The sequence below is a fragment of the Acomys minous genome (genome assembly GCF_964271855.1).
Source record: "Acomys minous genome assembly, chromosome: 17".
In the NCBI taxonomy this organism is placed as follows: Eukaryota; Metazoa; Chordata; class Mammalia; order Rodentia; family Muridae; genus Acomys; species Acomys minous.
This window is the reverse complement of record NC_140500.1, coordinates 17,258,819-17,279,374: the sequence shown is the minus strand read 5'-3', so window position 1 is coordinate 17,279,374 and position 20,556 is coordinate 17,258,819. Positions and strand designations below refer to the sequence as shown.

Sequence of the window (20,556 nt, the reverse complement as noted above, 5' to 3'; positions counted from 1 at the left end):
TAGTTATATGAAAATCCAAAACAAAGTAAAATGAGATGATATTGCCCTATCTTATATACCTCACTCAAACTAAACTGCAGAAGGAAGGAATAGCAATAAAGCTGTAATCTGAATTAATTAATTACATAGTAAAAAAAATAAATAAATAAAAGAAAATTTCTGAGTACTAACTATACCAGAAACTCCATGGAAACAGGCCCCCCCCCCCCCATGATTTCATTGTTCATTGTCTGTGGCCAGCATCAAGCACATCCCTGAATCTTGGGAAACCATGTTTGTTTCACTCCAAGAGACAATGACTCCCAGTCCCCAGTTCAGCTCTCTTCCACTCAACAGTAGTCACCCTCTGTACAATACAAGGAAACTCAATTTGAGAGAGACCTCACAGGGTTTGTAAAACCATAAAATATTTCTTGACAAAACAGAGTGCCCAGAAGGCAGAAGAAGAAGCAGACGTGCTTTATCTGGCTCTTTTTTTTTTTCCTGACAGTTCTATGTTTGGAGTTTGCTGAATAACCCAGAAGTTATTTATAGGGTCTGTGCACAGGCACCTCTAACAGGATAAGAGGAAAAAGTCATACTTTCTACCCGCTCTGGCCCTCACAGCTTCTTTTATTTAACTATAGAGAAAGCAGGATCATGAATACATTTCATCTCAGCTGAGGTCTTTGTGGAAACTGAACGTTCAAGCACAAACATAGATGGAATTCAGATAGATGGAAAGATACGGAAATCTTCATTTTTAACACGCACTCCCCGTGACCCTGTTGTAGGCAGGCTGCTCTTGGTATTTTTCCATAAACGTGACATTAGCACTTACTCCCTGTGTGGTTTGGGGAAAGAAGGCTTAGTCTCTTTTACACTGCTTCCTCGCCTATCCAGTGGACCCATTACCCTATCTAGAAGAGAACTGTGATGAACTCTAATGCAATTATATAAAATATTGGTCAGAGCATCAACTGTGTGATACTCAAAGATGTTAGTCTTACAGCTCTGTACATGAGGTGCACCTTGGTTTATTTTAAACTGTCCATAAGGAGTAGATTTCTGAGCTACTGAAAAAAAAAATAACAGAATTTTTTAGGCTTTTTTATTTTAAATTCCAAGATCTTGGCCTTGCAAGATACAAAGTCTTGGCTTTTTCTCTTTTTCCTTGGAGCTGGGGATTCAGGGCTGAACTTCTTGTGTGGAACTATTTTCAGAACTATTCTTTTTTTCTATTAGTTAGTTCTAATAATGAACTAGTAGTTCTATCGGTCTACTTGCGGAATTGTGATTAGTTCCAAGAGGGAACTAATTCTAAGAAACTATGCAAACCTCAAAGTTATGCCTGGACTTCAGTGGTTTTCATCTCTTCAGTGTGGGGAGTGACATATTTATACACTACTACAAGACACACAGGTTTAGAGTGATTGTGTTCAATGCCCAGAGAAACACACATGGAAAGTGAAAGCAACCAAACTGTACCCACAAAGCCTCTTTCCCCCCCTGTGCCCATGCCTGAAGCATCTGGTGAAATGAGAACAAGCCAGATTCTAGGGTCAGGGGGCTCCACTCCCAACACTCAGCCCAGCACGAGCTGAATGGACTTCTGTGTGCTCCCCGTTATAGCTAGCTTACCCTTCTGCTTCACAGAGCTGTAGTGAGGAAGAAATGCCTGCCATCTGGCTTTAAAGTGGTTGTCAGGAACTCAATGAAGGATAAACAGTAAGTATTTTAAGCAAACAAGAGCTGCAGCGCCAAATGGATCTTCTGTTGGAAGAAACCAATGGCTCCCTCCCAGAAATCCCCCAGAGAGTAGATTGTCCTGGGAAATGGTGGATCTACCCTAGCGTGGGTTTTCGGAGCTGATGAAATGAGAAGAGAAACTAGAAACAAGCAGCAGCTGATTGAGTTCTGGCTCCTGAGGTTAGTTGCAATATTGTTTGGTGTTGTGCTTTCTTCCTCTTTCCTCCTCCTGGTAGAGCTTAGCATGTCCGCACTATCTGGAATTGAGTCACCCAGTGTTCATGTCAGAATGTGCCAGTTGTTTTTCTCCTTAACAACCCCACCATCTATTCCTTGTGTCTCAGGAAGCTAAACTCAAGTAAATACATTTTTTCTGGATAAACTCAGCCTCTTGAGATACATTTCAAGTCTCAGCGAGAGAATGTATCACATTTGCCAAGCCTGGTGCCCTTTACTCACTCCTCCTCCATGAAGTATAATTCCAGTTAGCTAAATGTCTTTGTTGGTAAAGCCTGATGTGCTTTCCAGCCCTTGGATCTGGCGAGGTAGACTACCAAGTCCCAGTGAGCACCCTCCTTTGTGTTTTAGGCCGTGGGGTAATTTCAGCTCTGCAGTGCATGTTTCGTCACCACTCCCCTTTGGCTCTCCTATTAACCATTTCCAAAATGGTAGTTTTCTTCTTGAGTTCCCTTACATTATCTCCTGAGTGTGCCATTTGTGATGAGGAATCATTGATCCAGTGAGATTCTAAAATAAAAAGAGAACATGCAATTCTGCAAGTTGTATGAGCTCTAAATTATTGAGAAAGGGCCTTTGGACATAAGGGCAAGTGGCCTAGAGGTAAAACAATGTCTCAGTGCCAATGTTGTAGTAGTCACAGGATGTGATGAAAGTGGGCATCTATCCACTAAATAATTGATTACTCCTCCAAGAGTAAAGTCACCTCTGCATGCCACTGCCCAAACAAACCCAATCTTCTTGTCAAATATGCAAATGTGATTCACAACACTTTGAGGTTATGGATTTCAAGAAGAAAGTGTGGGCTTTACATCTTTTATTTTCCTTTTCCATCATGGCTCTAATGTTCCAGTAGATGAGAGAAACCCAGGCCACTTTTGGGACAAAGCTCTATTAAAACTAGGATTCCTGGGAACAAATTACGAGGGAGACCTAAACATTTATAGTGTCGACTGGCCTTTTGAAACTTACTTATCTTAGCAGTCAGTATTGCCCTAATCAATAGACTGTTTGGAAATGAATTTAGGAATGAAATTTCTTCCAAGCTCTCTTATTTGAAACTCCAAAAGCTATGCACTGATTGGTTTGCCTAGGCTCGACCGTGTCTGTCTTTATTCCCTGGTTACCCTTTGTGTACGCTTGATAGAAATTCACCCTCTGTATGTCATCTTCAGCATCTGCTACCATGTGGAAATCTGAGTACCAGTATAGTTTCACCATAGCCATTTTGAGTTCAGTACAATCACGTTTCTTCCTTTGTGGATTGTGTTTCAGTTCCAGCTTTAAAAGTTCCACTGTCTGGATGATGCCGCACCTACCCTTTACCTTAATCCCCTGTGTATTTCACCAGTGTGGACCAGTAGCTGGTTCCAATTCCTGTTCCAACTTACTTCTTATCACAAGAGTCCTTCGTGTCAGGCTCCTATGTAGACTGCTTTGTCTCCGCGCTCACCTTCAGCATGCATGAGGAAGAAATATATACCTCTGTTCAGTGGGACAGTCCAACCTCAGAGGCCTCTCAGAAGTGTCTGTCTCCTAGCAAATGCTCAGGTAATAAAATACAAATGCATAATGCAAAACTAGAATTTTTGCTGTTGTTGCTCTGCGATGAACGTAAGGTGTTTCTTCTAATCTGAGATAACCTCATTAGACTCTTCTAGTATGCTAGTTATGGTCAGTGACATGGAGGAATGAGTTAAGAGCATGGGGCTTGGAAAATGTGATATATTCTCGCTTTCAAATTTGAAAAAAGTAAAAGATATCATACAATTTAAATCACTTTAGTTTTTTAAATAAAACAATGACTTATCTGACAAATACTAAGAAATGTAGAAAAATTGAAAAAATAGAAAAAAATTTATGCTGATGCAGTTGTGTTTTCACTGTTTAATACCTGTTTCTACATTTTATGCTACTTTCTATTTTTAAAATTCTACAGCACAAAATATTTTCAAATAAATTAGTTTTTATGTATTTTTGTCATTTCTTTAATTCATCAACTAGATGTCATGCATAATAATTTACAACATATAATTGAATGGGCTTTGAAAGTGTTTTATTATATTTTCCTGAGTAATTACATTATTTAGTTTTTAAACTCTGACTTGTTACAAATTAATTAAGTGAAGCTAGCTTTCCCATCTCAGATCTCTAATATAATAATGGCTTCATAATCTCCTTTGTCACATAAAGCACCACTTCAAGGTCCCAGGGATGACCCACAACCATCACAGGCAAGACATTATCTGACTTATCAGAATATGTAAGGATAAGCCTTATTTTTATTAGTATGAAGAATTAATAAGCCACATTATTCATTTTACTTCCTGGAATAGTTGTAAAATTAGCTGGAATTTTTTGTTCATTTTCTAAAAATACTTTAATCAATCATGTCCAACAGATGTTAAAAACAGATAGGAGTCTCTCTCTCTCTCTCTCTCTCTCTCTCTCTCTCTCTCTCTCTCTCTCTCTCTCTCTCTCCCTCCCTCTCTCTTTGTAGGAGAGACATGCTGTTAAGAATTCAAGGTTGTCTGGTTGGTATAATTGAGATTTTTGAAAAAGACTAGGTAGGTAGGTAGATAGATAAATGATAGATAAATGAAAGCTAAATAGCTAGCTAGCTAGATGTAATTGTTTATTAAAACCATATTATTGTACATTAGGATTGAAGAGAGATGCTATTAAATCTATTGGATTCGGTATTTTCCAGGTGAGATGTATACCAAGCTATAAGATTCACTTGAGAGAATCTAAGCAGAGATTTTCCTTTTCCTATTAGAGTTTCAAATCTTTGCATCTCTCCCATAGGAAGGACAACCTTCTTCCACTCATCCCAATGTCACCCTTCCAACTGTGTTATGTAACTCACGGCATTGTTCTGATTCCACATTTAGGAACATGGTGTGTTGTGACAATGATTTCCTGTGTGATCTGTGTGGGCTTATTAGCAACATCCATTTTCTTGGGCATCAAGTGTAAGTACAAAGGCATATCTTCAACATTACCTGCTAACATAAATGGGTAGAAATTGTGTATAGCTGCATTGTTATGTAAAAAATCCACATAGGTAAATGGGTGAATAAATGAATTAAGAACTCTTTGAGTGCATATAAATGCTATAAAGGCACCTTGATTTATATTAAGAAGAAGTTTACATAGTGAGATAGATGAATCTGATAAAATTAATCACCTAAAAGAATGCAATTAATTAATTAAAAACTGACTAAAAGCACTCGTATAGATGTAGAGCTGTGTTTATGTGATGTTTCCCATGAAAGCAGAAGGTTAACAAATCTTTTCTAGAGTCTAAAAAATTTATATTTTTTAAAAAAATAATATGCAAACTAGATTCATATACGTACATGTGCTCTGCACATGTGTACACAAGAATTTCAACAAATATAATCTGAATGTTAGCCATCACTGCTTGCATAGTCATTTGCAAGGTTTGTTGACTTTTAATTTTCCTTTCATCCTTTTGTGTTCCTGGGTTTTCTTTAATGTCATATGCTACTTAAGTATTAATTTGAAAACTTTATACTACAAAAATATTTCCATAGAGATCAGTTTTCTTTGTGCTTATTCTGTTTATCTTCATTTTTCCAACTCATTATTTAAGTACAGTGTGTTGCATCTAATAACCAGTAATTTTGTTTGGGAGATCTAGGAGTATTTTGATACACTTCCCCAGAAAACCACATTGTTCAGTCATTATTCCTAACTTGTTGCAAATTAATTACAATTCAAACATCAATAAAGGTCAAGCATTTGCTTCCCATGTAGAATGAAACTCTACAGAGATGTCTCCTTTCCCTTTCTCCTGTCTTACTACCACGCAGACCAAGCCATGTAGACTGTAATAAGCAAAGCAGAACTGACTTGAAGCCAGGCGTTGTGGCACATGCCTTTAATCCCAGCACTCAGGGAGGCAGACACAGGTAGATCTCTTTGAGTTCCAGGCCAGCCTGGTCTACATAATGAGACCAGGACAGCCAAGGCTACACAGAAAAAAATAATCTCAAAAACCAAAACAAACAAACAAAAAGCAAACAAACAAACAAACAAACAAAAAACAAAATAGAAATGACTTAAAACACAGCTCATCCAGTAAAGTTCATCACATATGAAAAGTATATCTCTATTTTCTAAAAATAAGATTATATTTCAATCCCTATATATACCATGTTATTAATATAATATAGCAAAGAATATTAGTTTTCTTTGCCTAACTCGAGGTAGTGCCCAAACGAAGTAGAAAAAAGAAAGAAATAAATAAATTCCCCAAGTATATAAGGATTTCTTGCTCTAACACCTAGCAAGTTATTAGTAAAAGATAAGGCTGATAAGATGCACCTACTTCAACATAAGACTGGCCAAACGCACAAGGCAGAAGGAGAAGATACTTGCAAACCACATACCCAACGATATACCATAAACTTGAACCCAAAGTGGATAAAAGACTAAAAACTCAACAGAAAACCAAGCCATTCAACTGTAAAAGGGAAAAAAACGTGGCAACACCTTTCTCCAAAGAACTTAAGAAAGTGTCAAGCAAGCCTGAAAGCAGGATTCAATATCTTTAGCCATTTGAAAAAAAAAAAACTAAAACCACAGTGAGGCACATTACATACACCAGAAAACTGAGAGCACAAGCCAGCGACAGCACATATTTGATGGGTCTGTGTAGCAGAATCATTAGTCATCCCTCGTAGGACGGTACAGTGATAGAGTCCCTGGGAGACCAGGGCAGTGGTTTCATTAAATCATGACCTTTCTACAACCCAGCAATTGCACCCCCAAACACTCACCTCAGAAAGTGGAAGCTTTCCTTCACTAAAATCTGAACACACTTGTATATTTGTAAGAACTAAACAAGAACACAGCCGAGAGCTCCTTTTGTGAACGAATAGTTAAACAAATGAGGGAACTAATATGAAAGAAACCATTTCAACAATGGCTATTAGTTTATCCACTATCCAGGTAAACCTTCAGGAAAGAATCCTGAGTTGGAGGGGGTGAGACCTTACAGATGTAAGATCTTATTTCTATAATATCATTGTAATGACAAAAATCACTGGACTAGAGAATAGTGTTAAAAAGCAGGAAGAGGGGGTGCGGGGAATGCCTACCTTCCTGAAAGGGCAATGCGCTGGATCCTCATCTCCAGTGATGGAGAAATGGTGTACCATGGTGTTATGACACTGAACTTCAGTTTTCAGCATGGTTCCATGTGGTGGAAAGTGGACTAAGGGTTGATGGGATCTATTATTTCTTATAGGCTACATACAAATCTTCAACTGCCTCAGAATAAAATTCCAGTTAAATATTAAGACAGGAAGCCTCTGTGCTGGGTATATCCATTTTCTCCATTGTAGAGATGGCTTATTATATGAATGTATGCATGGAGTGTATCTGTTTGTGCCATTCAAATCATTGAGATGTGTGGCTGCTATTCTTTTGCCTGTGTGTTTTAACAACCTGCAAGAGAAGCCACCTCCCCTCCCCACACCCAAGATTTTAATATATCCACCTAACTGAAAAATAGACGAAGGGTTGGGACTTTAGCTCATTGGTAGAGCTTGCTAGGGGAGCACAGGGCTCTGGGTTTTGAACATAGCACTGAAAACCACCAACAACAATAACAAAAAAAAATCCAATGAACCAGAAGATAAAGTGGGATACACATTTTTTAAAAAGTGGAAAAGATGATTGCAAAGTATAGAAACACAAGTTAAAGACAGCTATACACACACACACACACACACAAAAAGACTAGGCTATGTGCTGTGATGTTTAATTTTGTCCACTTTTTTAGACTGAGACCAAGAGGATTTACTAAGTGGGAGTTCTCTATGTGGGAAGCTATGTCACCTCGTCTGAAAGCATGGGTAAAAGAGAAGAGAGCCTCCCAGTGTCAGCGCTCTCTGCCCTTTCTGGCTGCTTTGATGAAATCAATTCTGTTGCTGCATACTGTCCCTTAGGTCAATTCATTAGTCATTTACTATGAGTTAAGTTTACTGTGCCACTTTTAAGTGGCGACTAAGAGAGTGTGGGTGGGAGTTACTCATTAAATCTCAGAGGAAAACTGTATAGACATCTGGAAAAATGTTAACATCATTCTTTGTAGTTACAATGACATTAATCCCAAATATGTCAAAATGTAAATGTACCAATATAGTCATGAGATTATAGTTTCACATGCAAAACCAACATTACTAGGAATCTTAGCATAATGATACCTATTTATAATATTTAAGTTAATAGTGCTGGCTAGATATACACTAATATCTTTGCCAATAATCCCATTGTTTTTTTCCAATTTAACTCCTATGGCACAACATATATCCTTTTTAGTCTCTTATCTAGAATGTATAACCTAAAATATAAAATGGTGGTGTTTCAAAAAATGACAAAAAATTTTCAGCTATGCAAATAAATCACCATAAACCAAGCCAAATATGGAACGAAACATACACAGTAGCTTACAGCTCACCAAAATCAAGTTTTGAAGCATGTGATATGCCAACAAATATCTCTAGGCACACAGCTGATTGGTAACAGAGACTCATAGGACCTAAACAGCAGTCCTTAGCATGGTAGTTTCTTGAAACTTAAGGAGTTTGATTTATTACACAATAAGAGTGCAACTTAACAATACTGAAGTAAGGATTTGCCAGCAAAGTATCTCATCAGAAGAATCTGAACGGAGCCAGGAGTAGTGCTGACCCAGACCTGTATTCCCAGCAAATGAGAGGAGGAAGATGGAAGATCAGGACTGCAAGTCCATCTTTGGCTACATGATAAGTTTGAGGCCAGCCTAGGATACATGAGATGCTGTCTCAAGATAAATAGAGGGGAAAAGAGAGTGTGTGTGTGGATCTGGACAGACAAGGCAGTTACCTTTGCCTGACTCAGTTTCCACTATGAGTTTTCTGTTGTTTCGAGAACTGCTGATGTTTGCACACGATGTTGCAGTATTAAGGAGCCCCAGAGTCTTGCTTGGGGATTGTTATGTTTTGCTGATCATAAAGACAAAATTTTGCTGAGACTAGGCAACCTGCCTTAGCAGAAGGCATCTCTCAGGGTCTCATTAAAACCAAGGGCAAATCATCCAGCATGCTGCCATCAATAAACAATGCTGACAAGTGAGTCACATTCTGGTCTCCAAATTCTCAGACCCATTGTTACAAGCTACTCCATTAACTAGCATGTACCATGTTTTGTCTGAAGATCAGTGTCTTGTGTGAACTTCAGTTGCACTACCCAGCCTGACTCCAGGTTTGCTAGCTAATTCCTCACAACACAAGGAAGCAAAGGAAACTACTTGAAAGCCACTGGAGGGTGTGCTGTTTACAAGCGCTCTAATCACATTTCACAGACAAGAAAATACAACCAACCTATTCACATCTGTGAGGAAAATTTCAGTCACAAACAGAAAGAGCTGTAATTGTAGATAACCTTGAAACACTCTACAAAGGCATATATGGAGGGTTACTTAGAAATACCGAATGGAATTTAAATGTCCACGATTCGAATCCAAGTCACGCCACCAGATGATTGATTAAAAGGAAATAAGCTAACAGAGAAGAAGCTATGTTATGTAAGTGCAGGTTGACTGGAGCAGCATGGGAGGGGGAGGGAAAAGGAGGATAGGAGGGTGAGAGCAGGGAGGGGAAAAGCAGGAAGAGATGGCAGAACCAAAATGTCTAGATTATATAGTGAAGGGTCTCTAGGCACGGGGAAGCCCTGGCCCTAGGTAGAGGGAAGGGCACACTGCCTATACTTTGCAGCAGGACCTAACATCTGTGTGTGTGTGTATGCTCTTACAAGCTCATGCAGATGTGGCTCTGTGTGTGTGTGTGTGTGTGTGTGTGTGTGTGTGTGTGTGTGTGTGTGTGTGACATAGAATAAATAGCCTTGGGTATCACTACTTAGGAGCTCCAACCTTGTTTGCTGCCACATGTCTCTTCCTGGCCTGCAGGAAGAGTGTACTAGCCAGTTAGGGCATTCCAGAGATCCAACATTTCCATCTCTCTAGTGTTGGGAATACAAATCTGCACCACCATGCCCAGCTCATGGGTTCTGGGAATAAAGGTCCTCAAACTAGAACAGAAAGCACCAAGACTAAAATTCTTTAAAGAGTCCCCCCTTGTCATACAAGAGGATGAGCCATTTGACAATTAAGCCTTAGTGCTCGTGTCCAACATCAATGAGGCCCTGGATTTTAATGATTAGAAAAGAAGGTGCCAGGTAACAGATATTATATAGAGAGGTTCATTATATGAGTGTGGGAGAGCAGGGAAGTGAGACAGGTACCCCAGAGACATAGGGAGACGGAGACAGCAAGAATGGAAGAGGAGACCAAGAAAAGGACAAGAGAGGAGATGGGTAAGAGAGTGGAGGAGGGAGAGCAAGAGCAAGAGGTAAGTGGGTTTCTCCTTTTATGTACTCCTGGGCAGGGACACGCCCACTGGCAAGTATGAAATGACATCACAGGTTGCTAGGCAGACTGGGGGAAAATCCTAATACTAGGTTCAGATTCCAACCCTGAAAAAATAAACAAATCAATCATCCAATTAATTTTTAAAATGGCACCAAAGTACTGCTGAAGGAAATCATGATGCATCCACACAGTGGATTTCTACTCCATTATAATGAGTCAGTGGGTGAGAGAGTTTTGTCTACTTACAGAAATGAATACTAAAATATACTTAAGTGTTAAAAAGTAAAATGTTCAAGATCATATAAACAGCCTCCCATGCTTTGAAAAAAAGATTGAACAGAAATTTTATCTCGATTAATTTGATAAGGAACTTGATCAATTTATTTGTTCTTGCGAGTGAGACTGGGTGAGCAAAGGAAGGTTTTTTTGAGGGGGGTGTTGTTTATTTGTTTTGGTTTTGCTATGTATTTTGGTGGCATTTGATTCTTAAATAATGTAACTTTTATACAAAGAACCAAAGCCAGGCAAATTACACCCTGTTTTCTTTGATCCGTCTTGGGGGATTACTTTATTGTGAAATGTCAGTAGTTGATAAAGTGTGTGTGTTGTCACAGTTTTCCAGGTGTCCTCTCTTGTAATGAGTCATCAGGAAAAGCTCATGCAGCAGGACAGAGCCTTGCTGAACCTCACACAGTCGCAGAGAGAGCAAACTCTGCAGCTGGAAACCTGCCAAGCCTTGCTACAAAGATCTCTCCATTCAGGTAACTGACAGAGGATCAGTGTGATTTTTGCATTGCTTGTCATTTAGCCTCGGCTGGCCAGAACTCATGGTGGCTGTTTCCCCACGTGTGAAAATGACTTTCTTGCCTCAGCCTCCTCAGTGCTGGGATGACAGGCAGAGAGACAACAGGCCCAGCTAAGAAGAGTTGAACTCAGTAGAGACCCAAACAGTTGCAGCAACTGATCAAAAGAAATAATTCTGTGTATTCTATTCTCTATGGATTATTAAGGTTTAGAGTGAGTGCTGAGATATGTCTGAAAGATAGAAAATAAGGAAGACATGAAAAGATAGAAGAGGTCCTTACCCAGGGTCTGGTTATAAACTCTCAACCTGAGGGAAGAGAGATTCCAAGGCCATTAACTACCTCTTTTCTCTCCTCAGCTGTGAACCTGCATTTTTTCTAGGAACCTAACCAGAAATCTTACTTACAGGGAAAGGACATGGAGCAAACTCCTTGTGCAACCCTGGTGTCTCCTGGTTTCGCTTTATTAGATAGTAATTCCAGCCCAGGCCTCTGCAGAGCCTCTCCTGATAGTCTCCTTTATCAAGATGAAATGGTTCTTAGAAATGTTTTAGGTTGTAATTCTGGAGAGCCAGCAGAGAGGCAGACAGGACCAATGTGAGAAGAGTTGATCCTGGATCTCTTTCAGGAGCCAGGACCCAGAGTTGGATGTGTCTTAGTTTCAGCAACTCAGCCTTAGGGAAGCCCACAGCCATGCTTTTAAGCGGCTCTTGCTTTTTCCCCAGTGTCTCTCTTACATCTAGCCCTCATGCTTATTAAAGTCTATAATAAAATATCCTTCATAATCTCTTGCTTTGTTTCAAACTGTCTTGAAATCCTTTTCTGTGTGAAATTTAAAAGAAAAATAATCCAGTTTGTCCAGGCTTCAGGTCTCTGAAAGATTAGCTGAGCACTTCATGTACTGCAGGCTAGCGTTGTCTCTGGCCTTCGCAGTTGACAAGTGGGACACAATTTTAGTTGCTCTCCAGTTCAGCCTCTTCCATATTTTTCAGGGAGATGCTGAAAAGTCTGATGACATTCCTAAAACATTCAGTTAACCCAATCTAATAGCCGGATCAAGTGAAATGTGTGTGTTTCTTAGGCTTTTAAGAATCAACAATATATTCTACCCAGTCACTCAAATCGAGGCCTATTTTCAATTCTAGCTCCAAACTGTGCAGTTCACTTAATTTGACTCTTTAGACTATTACTGTAGGTAACTAAGCACAAAACTTGATCTTGGAAATTAGACTATTCATCATAAAATTATAACATGCAAGACTCACTTCTAAAAAGTTTATAGAGTTAATTGAGTTTTGCTTTTTATGGGCATTTTTTAACTTAAATTTGTATTACTACCTGTTTTACAGTTTGTTAAATATTCTGTGGTGTCTTAATACTTATTTAGAAAGTTAAATTTCCTCTAGAGCATACCATTTGAACTTTGAGTTATATGAAATGAAAATTCTACAATATTTTTCCTTAAGAAATAAGGTCCAATTTTTAGTAATATGTATGTGTGAGAGGGTCTCTGTGCAGGGGTATGGACATGTGAGTGCAATGCCAGAGGAAGCCAGAGACATCAGATCTTCCTATAGCTGGATTTATAGGTAGTTGTGAGCCACCCAACTTAGGTGTTGGGACCCTAACTTGGACCCTTTGTAAGAGGAGGTGTGTGCTTTGTAAGAGGAGGTGTGTGCTTTGTAAGAGGAGGTGTGTGCTTTGTAAGAGGAGGTGTGTGCTTTGTAAGAGGAGGTGTGTGCTTTGTAAGAGCAGGTGTGTGCTTTGTAAGAGGAGGTGTGTGCTTTGTAAAAGGAGGTGTGTGCTTTGTAAGAGGAGGTGTGTGCTTTGTAAGAGGAGGTGTGTGCTTTTAACTTCTGAGTCATCACTACAGTCCTCATTGTTCATTGTAATTGAACATTTAAGTAAAAAAAAATGCTTGCAGAGTCACTGAGTATAACCAGTGTTCTTTTAAAATTAATTAATTTATAGTAATAATAATTAATTATTCACTTTCTGTCTCAATCATAGAACCTTCCCTCCTCTCCTCCCAGTCCCATCCTCCTTCCCTCTTCCCTGTATCCCCCCTCCCCTCCCCCTCAGAAAAAGGGAGCCACACCCCTCATCTATCCATCTCAGCACATCAAGTGCATCAGGACTGAGTAATCCTCTACCAAGGCCTGGCAAGGGAGCTCCACTAAGGGGGAAGTAATAAAAAAAAAACATGCACAAAAGTCCTTGTCAGAGACAGCCCTTGCTCCCTTTACTAGGGGACCCACAAAAAGACCAAGCAGCCCATCAAATGCATATATGTATGGGGCCTAGATCCAGTCCACATATGGTCCTTGGTTGTTGTTTCAGTCTCTGCAAACCCCCCCCCCCTGGGCCTAGTTTAGTTGGCTCTGTTGGACTTCTTGTAGAGCTCTTGTCCCCTCCAGGTCCTTTTATCCTTTCTCCCACTCTTCCACAAGGCTCTCTGTGCCCTGCCCAGTGTTTGACTGTGAGTCTCAGCATCTGTTTCAATACATGGCTGGATGAGGGAGGCCTCTCAGAGGACAGCTATGCTAGTCTCCCATGTGCAAGCAGAGCGAAGTGTCGTTAATAGTGTCAGGTATTGGCTCTCTTGGACAGTGTGGCCAGGCATTAGTTGGACGTTCCCTCAATCTCTGCTCTTTCTTGATCCCTGCACATCTTGTAGGCAGGGTAAAATTTGGGTTGAATGAGTTTTTGTGAGTGGGTTGGTGTTCCCCTCCCTCTACTAGGAGTCCTGTCTGGTCAGGTGGTGTCCTCTTTAGTCTTCATGTCCTGCACTAGTAGAGATCTCAGCTAGAGTCACCCCTATATCCCCCCAGGAGCCTACGCTGTCATAGGTCGCCAGTCTGTCTCAGAGATGCCCCAGGCCACAGTTTCTCTTCTTTCTGCAAGCCCTCTATCCTACCCCACTGCCTTGCTCTCTCCTTATCAGATCCCTTCCTTCATTTTCCTCAGCACTCTCTCTCTCTCTCTCTCTCCTATCCTGTTCCCTCTCTTAGCGCACGTCGTCTGTCTACTCTATTTCCTCTTCTTGGTGTGATTCATGCACCCTTCCTTGGGCCCTCTTTGTTACTGACCTCCTTTGAGTCTGTGAATTATAGTATGGTTATTCTACACTAGTGTTCATATATATATGACAAGTTATGGTAAGCATGAGTTAGGCCCACCTCTGAGCTACAAACCCTGAACAAGTAATAACCTGCTTTGGAGATCTGCTAATCCATTGTGGCTTTCCAACCTTCCAAAGACCATTTCAACACTAACCCTGCTGTGACTTTCACAGGCTCAGCATCCTGGCACTGGTTCCAAACACTGGCTACTGAGAAGCCTTGAAGGACACAGGATTCAATCTTGAAAACTGCTCATGAAGTGTTTCTTAACCGACATGGAATGCTACTCTTTAGCAGCCAGTGTTCTATGAGTTTCTCTGTCTTCTTCCTTAAAGCTATGGTAGAACCTCCCAGTCACATTTGTGCTGTTTTGAGTATAGTCTTTCCTAAGACATGTTCCTTAAAGAAACACATTAATAATAAAATCTGATTCTTAGCTATCATGAAGTCCTAAAATGTTCTTTCTTTACATGCCCAGTTCACACCCACTTGTTTCAAGCCACTCTTTTTGTGCATTGATTGATCTTTCCTTTAAACATGAAATATTTTCTTGCTTAAGTCTCAGAATTAAAACATTAATTCAAAGCTTACTTCTCAGCCCTATCGATGGCTCAGTATAAAAACAAGATCACATTTTGATATAGGAGGAAAGATTTGGGTAAAGCCATCTCCATACTGATTTTAACTGAAACAGTTATTTGCTCTTGTAATTAAAAGTTCTCAAGTAAATTACAGTCTGTTAAATATTCAACAATTATTTAGAATATTAGAATATTTAGAATATTAAAGTTCATCTAGAAAATACCCTTTGAATTGTGAGAAAGGGAATCATATGAAATTATGTGAAAAGAAAAATCTACCATTTTTCTTAAAAAAAAAAGGTTTATTTTTTACATGTGACCTTCATAGTGCTCAATTCAAAAGCTAATAAGTTCCAGCTATTGTAGTTTATTAAGGAGGTATTTCAGATGGACATTACAAAAATCTTGTTGTGTCTAGCCTCAGAGAAGCTGAATGGGTAGGTGCTTCTTCATGGGTACCATTGAATTATTTTGACAGAGTTGGATGCTAATTTGCAGATTGATAACAATTAAGGAAATGTTTCTATTTTGAAGGTAGTAACTGCAGTCCTTGTCCACACAACTGGATTCAGAATGGAAAAAATTGTTACCATGCCTTTGAACGTAGGGAAATATGGAGCAGCAGTAAAGAGAATTGTTTAAAAGAGGGTGCTAATCTTCTTCAAATAGACAGCAAAGAAGAAATGGTAAAGACTGTTCTATGATTTCATGTCATTCTGAAAATACCATGTTACTCATTAAAATGAAGTACAGATTCTCATAAGATTCCTAAATTTTTCACAGCAGTGGTATATTTTTAATATAAAAATTAAAGAAACAAAGTAGAGTTTCATATAATTTATTGTCCCTTCAATTGGAGAAATGAAAATGAGGTTGGTTTTCCAGAAAGTGAGGAACACAGACTGTTTATCTCTTAATTAACCCGAAGGAAAAAGAAAGAGGATTACTGAGCTGTTACATGCTCCCCACATACATGGACATCCCAACTGTAGATGCTCTTAAATGTATTTATTATATTCAATGCTACACAAAACAAAATAATCTATAATGCATAGGGAGAAATAGGAGCATGAAAACTGAAGTCCTATTCTGCATGTACACATGCATGTAAATACAGGACATGGAAGGCTGAGTCGGGAGAATGTTGAGTTTGAGGAGCATGTATCAAGATTCTGTCTCAAAAACAAACAAAAGTTACAAAGAATAAAACCTGGGCTGATATCATGAAATGAATTGGCTTAATAGGAGTAAGCGTTTTCTCAGTGAAATGTCAACTTTACTAACCCGGTTTACTAGAATCTTGATAAATAAATAGTACAATGTTTCTTGAAGACATTCTTCCCTTAAACGGAATATCTGAAGTGGAATTCATAGTTAGACCTTTCTTAACCTAAAAAAAAAAAGGTTAGTAACTGAACATAAGAACAATGGGAAATGTTAAGAATATGCAATAAAGCAAGAAGCTTTAAAATTCAAAAATGCTAAAGGGAGGAGGAGGATTCATATGGTGAATGAAGTAGGTAACCATTTACTTTCCATTATGAAGGGTCAATATAAGACTTACTTTGTTTAACATACACTATCTGACAGACTCTGAATCTATTAAAACCTTAATATCAGGTGTCTATATTTTGCATAGTATTTAACACACCATACTAACTATAATGAAAAAGTATCCCCCCGTGTGTGTGTGTGTGCATGTGTGTGTGTGTGTGTGTGTGTGTGTGTGTGTGTGCATGTGTGTGTGTGTGTGTGTGTGTGTGCATGTGTGTGTGTGTGTGCATGTGTGTGTGTGTGTGTGTGTGTGTGTGCATGTGTGCATATGTCCCCTCTTCACTTTAACACCTCCTCTTTTTCTTCAACACTCAAGTTCTCATTAGTCTTTGACTAGGCAAAATATCAGACTTTATACTACATAGTAGTTTGGGTTGTTATTTACTTTTCTTCATTCACAGTTTGTGTCTTGTTTTTAATAGGACTTTATTATCAACAGCAAGCTCAAAGGAGGGGATGAATACTGGGTGGGAGTATTTCAGGACGGACTCAGTGGATCTTGGTTCTGGCAAGATGGATCCTCTCCTCTCTCTGACTTGTAAGTTTATAAAGGAGACATTACAAGCAAAACTAGGAATAGGAAGAATTTTTTTTTAGGAAGAAATTTTTAAAGTTTACCTTGTACCTTGTATTTCCTCCAGAAGACTTTTACAGGCTTCTGATTGAATTTATAACCAACATACTTAAGACTTGGTTTTCTTGCTTCCTTTTAGAGTTTCTACTGCTGTGATGAAACATAGTGACCAAAAAAGCAAGTTGGAGAGGAAAGGGTTTATTTTGTTTAGTGGCAAAGTTGCTGTTCATCACCACAGGAAGTCAGGACAGAAACACAAACCAGACAGGAAGCTGGAGGCAGGAACTGATACAGAGGCTATCGGTGGATGCTGTTTACTGGTTTTTCCTCGTGGACTTGCTCGGCCTGCTTTCTTATAGAACCCAGGATCACCACAATGGACTGAGCCCTCTCCTATCAATCACTAACTGAGAAAATACTTTACAGGCTTGCTTACAACCTTATCTTATGGAGGAATTTTCTTAATTGAGATTCCCTCATCTCAGATGACTTTAGTTTGTGTCAAGTTGACATGTAACTATCCTGTATACAGCTTCTAAATCTTCCTTCTTATCAGCCCTCCTATGATTATTCTCTAGAAAATTCTTATCTTATTCCAAGTTTCTAAGCAGGCAGTAAAATACAAGTATCAAGAACATTCTTCGTATAACTTAATGCTGAGAGAGCCTTCTGGTCAAGGGACTATAATAACTATTGAGCAATTTCTATATTGAGCTTTTCAGATGGGAATGGAGATTGTTGGACCCAATCAGGTGGCTTAGTATTTTGAGGATGGAGTCAAAGAAACCCATTATCGCCTACCTTTAAGTAAACATGGTTCATTTTTTTTAATAAAATGTTTTTTCTAATTATAATGACATATTTTAGTAAAATGTAATAGCTGTTATTTGAAGGAGGATAAAACCACCACAGGAGGGTGCCACATTAAAGCAAATTAAAATAAATCCAACAGCATCTCTGAGGGTTTCATACCCAAATACCACTGTTATCTTCCAATCTAACATCTAACCTGGTAACCTAACTTACTTTTTCAGGTTGCCAACAGTGAGACAGCTATCAGCCATCCAGATCTGTGGGTACCTCAAAGACCATAGCCTCATCTCAGATGAGTGCAGCAGCTTGAAATATTTTATCTGTGAGAAGACTGTGTTTGGATCCTGCAACTGAAAGATACAACGCAAAGCCACCTCTGTGACATGAGTGTTTGAAAGAGGTCAAAGAGCAAATAGAGGTGAACATTGGTGTGTGGCCTATGAAAGCTAATTTGCTTTAGATTTACACTTGGCAATATTCTTCAATGCTTTTCAGATTTCCGTTGACTCTGCCCACGGTACCAAGGAGAAAATTGATTTAGAGCTACATAAAACCTGATTCATTGAGAACAAAGAAGAGAAAATGATTTCCTGTCTGTTTAAAAGTCCAAAGTGACTATGCATACTACACAGGAATCTAGCTGTCCTTATGGGAGTTCTTGCAGTAATCCCTGATTTGTTTTTTAATAAAGAAATCTACCTACCATACTTACAACTGACAGAATTTTCTTCAGATCAGGTTCTAATAATTATATATCATAAGATCACACACTGAGAGGAGGGAGATGGATTTCCAAACTGTAGTATTACCACCAGTCATATGCCAGGGGGACTTTGGCCCTAGATAAAAATGAGCAACATGGTGACCTCCAGTGTTTATAATCTTCCTCTGAGAGCCAAGGCCTAGAGTCAGACCCCTCAGATATAGAAGTTTGCAGTTGCTAACCCTTGGAGCTAAGGGTCTATTGCTGTAGGATTTGGGTGCTCAGGTTGAAGGCTTCTACCTCTGGGTTTTTATCACTTTCAGCCCCAGCTCAAGACAGCTTTTACAATCCTTGATCTTTGGCAGCAGCATTACACAGCAGTCAATAGCAGCAGGCACCTCCCACTAGTGTTACAGTTCTTGCACGGCTGTAGGATGGTGGGGCACTCAACCCCACAGTGACTATCACAGTCTCCGGGTCTAGGATGTAGAACTATCCCACCAGCCCCTGTTGAGTGTTCGTGTTAAAGCTCTCAGCATAGGTGGTCTGTGATCCTTGATGCTAAAGACCAGGAGCTCCACGGCGTTCTTCCAGTTCCCCGAGCCCACTGTTTCTCCTCTCTGGTTTGCCACATCCTTCTTCTGTCTTTACCCAGCCTTGCCTTTCTGCCTTCTCTTATTGTCTCTGACTCTACCATTCCTCAGTGTCTCTTTCCTTCTGCTGCCCATCCTTTCTGCCGTGGCTACTGTATGGAATTCTTCAGCTGGTCTCTTTTCCATCCCTACTGCCTGGGTGACTGCTGTCTCCACCAGAGCAGGAGTTGCTTCTGGTGCTGCTTGCTCTTGCTATTGCATTACCAGCTCAGCCCACTTCTCTAATGATGAGCAAAGGAGGTGAGAGAGGACCACCCAGGAAGTCTTTTATTGCTCCTATTGTTGCAACCTCAGGAGTGTCAGGGAAGGGGGTGTCTCTTGGCCGACTCTAACACAAAACCAAAGAGCCCACTTAATAGACAGTGAAATGAGTGAGGTGAGGGTGCCTGCACCAGTTACAGCTGCCCTTGAGAAACTGTGTTTGCACCAGTCACAGCACAGACTTGTGTTTAGGCAGCCTCTGGTCTTCCTGAGGTCCTCAGGTTAGAAGTGCTCCCTCTCTGGGCTGAATGAGAACAGCTGTATGATAAGCTGAGCCATCCACTGTTTGCCAACACTTGGCTTGCTTAGTTAGAATGCTGCCTTCCATAGGTTGTTCCAGCTATGGGAGCAGCCACAACTGGAGCCTGTCTTCAGCCATGGGTTGATGGTATTCTTCAGAAGCTAGAGTGTTGCAATAGATAATCTTGTATTATTCAAATGCTGACTTCTGTAAGGGGAGAGAGTTGAGAAGAGGCCAGACTTTGGTATCCTTATTTTTATGTGGCAACACCTGTCTTAGGGCTTTGTAAACATTCTTCTCCATAACATTCTGCCTGGCTTAGTAAAAAGCTGCATGGCCTATAGTAAGGCAGGAGAGGATAGGCAGGACTTTAAGGCAGAGATAGGAACTCTGGGAAAGAATCAAGCATGAGGAATTCAGACACAGAGGAAAAAATAGAACTTAGGTAAGCAGGTTAATTTAAGTTATAAGAGCTAGTTAGGAACAAGCCTAAGCCAAGGCCAAGCTTTCATATGGCATAGTCTCCGTGTCATTACTTGGGTGGCTGATGGGTCAAGACAGTCTGGCCATACTAGAGTGTCCTCAAAGTAAGGTGCCCATACTGCTAGCCTGTCATAAAGGAAGTCTGGCCAGTTGTTAGTAAAAAGGCTGCTTGAATTAGTCCTTCACAAACATTAAAAGCATATTTACAATAAAGACTTAATAAGACCTCACTATATTACAGTTCTAATAGCACTTAACAGTACTTAATAATACATCCCAAAAGCTGTAAGAGTCATTGAATCCCTCTGGCTTGTCTCACAAGGAATGCAGGCCTCCTTCTGTCTGTGGCATTGGACTGCA

At 39.8% G+C, this 20,556-nt stretch overlaps 1 protein-coding gene across 2 annotated transcripts; it reads left to right on the top strand.

Moving 5' to 3' along the window:
- The first annotated feature begins 3,299 nt into the window (after positions 1 to 3,299).
- On the top strand, positions 3,300 to 18,562 carry CLEC9A (C-type lectin domain containing 9A). Of its 2 annotated transcripts, none has more exons than XM_084766604.1 (6): positions 3,300 to 3,516; positions 4,860 to 4,940; positions 11,023 to 11,169; positions 15,449 to 15,600; positions 16,891 to 17,006; positions 18,077 to 18,562. In XM_084766604.1, the coding sequence occupies exons 1-6, from the start codon at positions 3,426 to 3,428 to the stop codon at positions 18,207 to 18,209; spliced, it is 720 nt and encodes a 239-aa protein (XP_084622730.1). In that variant the 5' UTR covers positions 3,300 to 3,425; the 3' UTR covers positions 18,210 to 18,562. The 2 variants fall into 2 exon arrangements, with proteins under 2 accessions (XP_084622730.1, XP_084622731.1); XM_084766605.1 differs by having other exon boundaries at positions 3,330 to 3,516; positions 15,453 to 15,600.
- The last annotated feature ends 1,994 nt before the right edge of the window (positions 18,563 to 20,556 follow it).

What these genes read in the sequence shown, in the direction of transcription:
- CLEC9A (XM_084766604.1), top strand. Translation starts at nt 3,426, where the DNA reads ATGCATGAGGAAGAAATATATACCTCTGTTCAGTGGGACAGTCCAACC. An exon ending in CATTTTCTTGGGCATCAAGT is followed by an intron (nt 4,941 to 11,022) that starts GTAAGTACAAAG and finishes GTGTTGTCACAG; the next exon opens with TTTTCCAGGTGTCCTCTCTT. An exon ending in TAGACAGCAAAGAAGAAATG is followed by an intron (nt 15,601 to 16,890) that starts GTAAAGACTGTT and finishes TGTTTTTAATAG; the next exon opens with GACTTTATTATCAACAGCAA.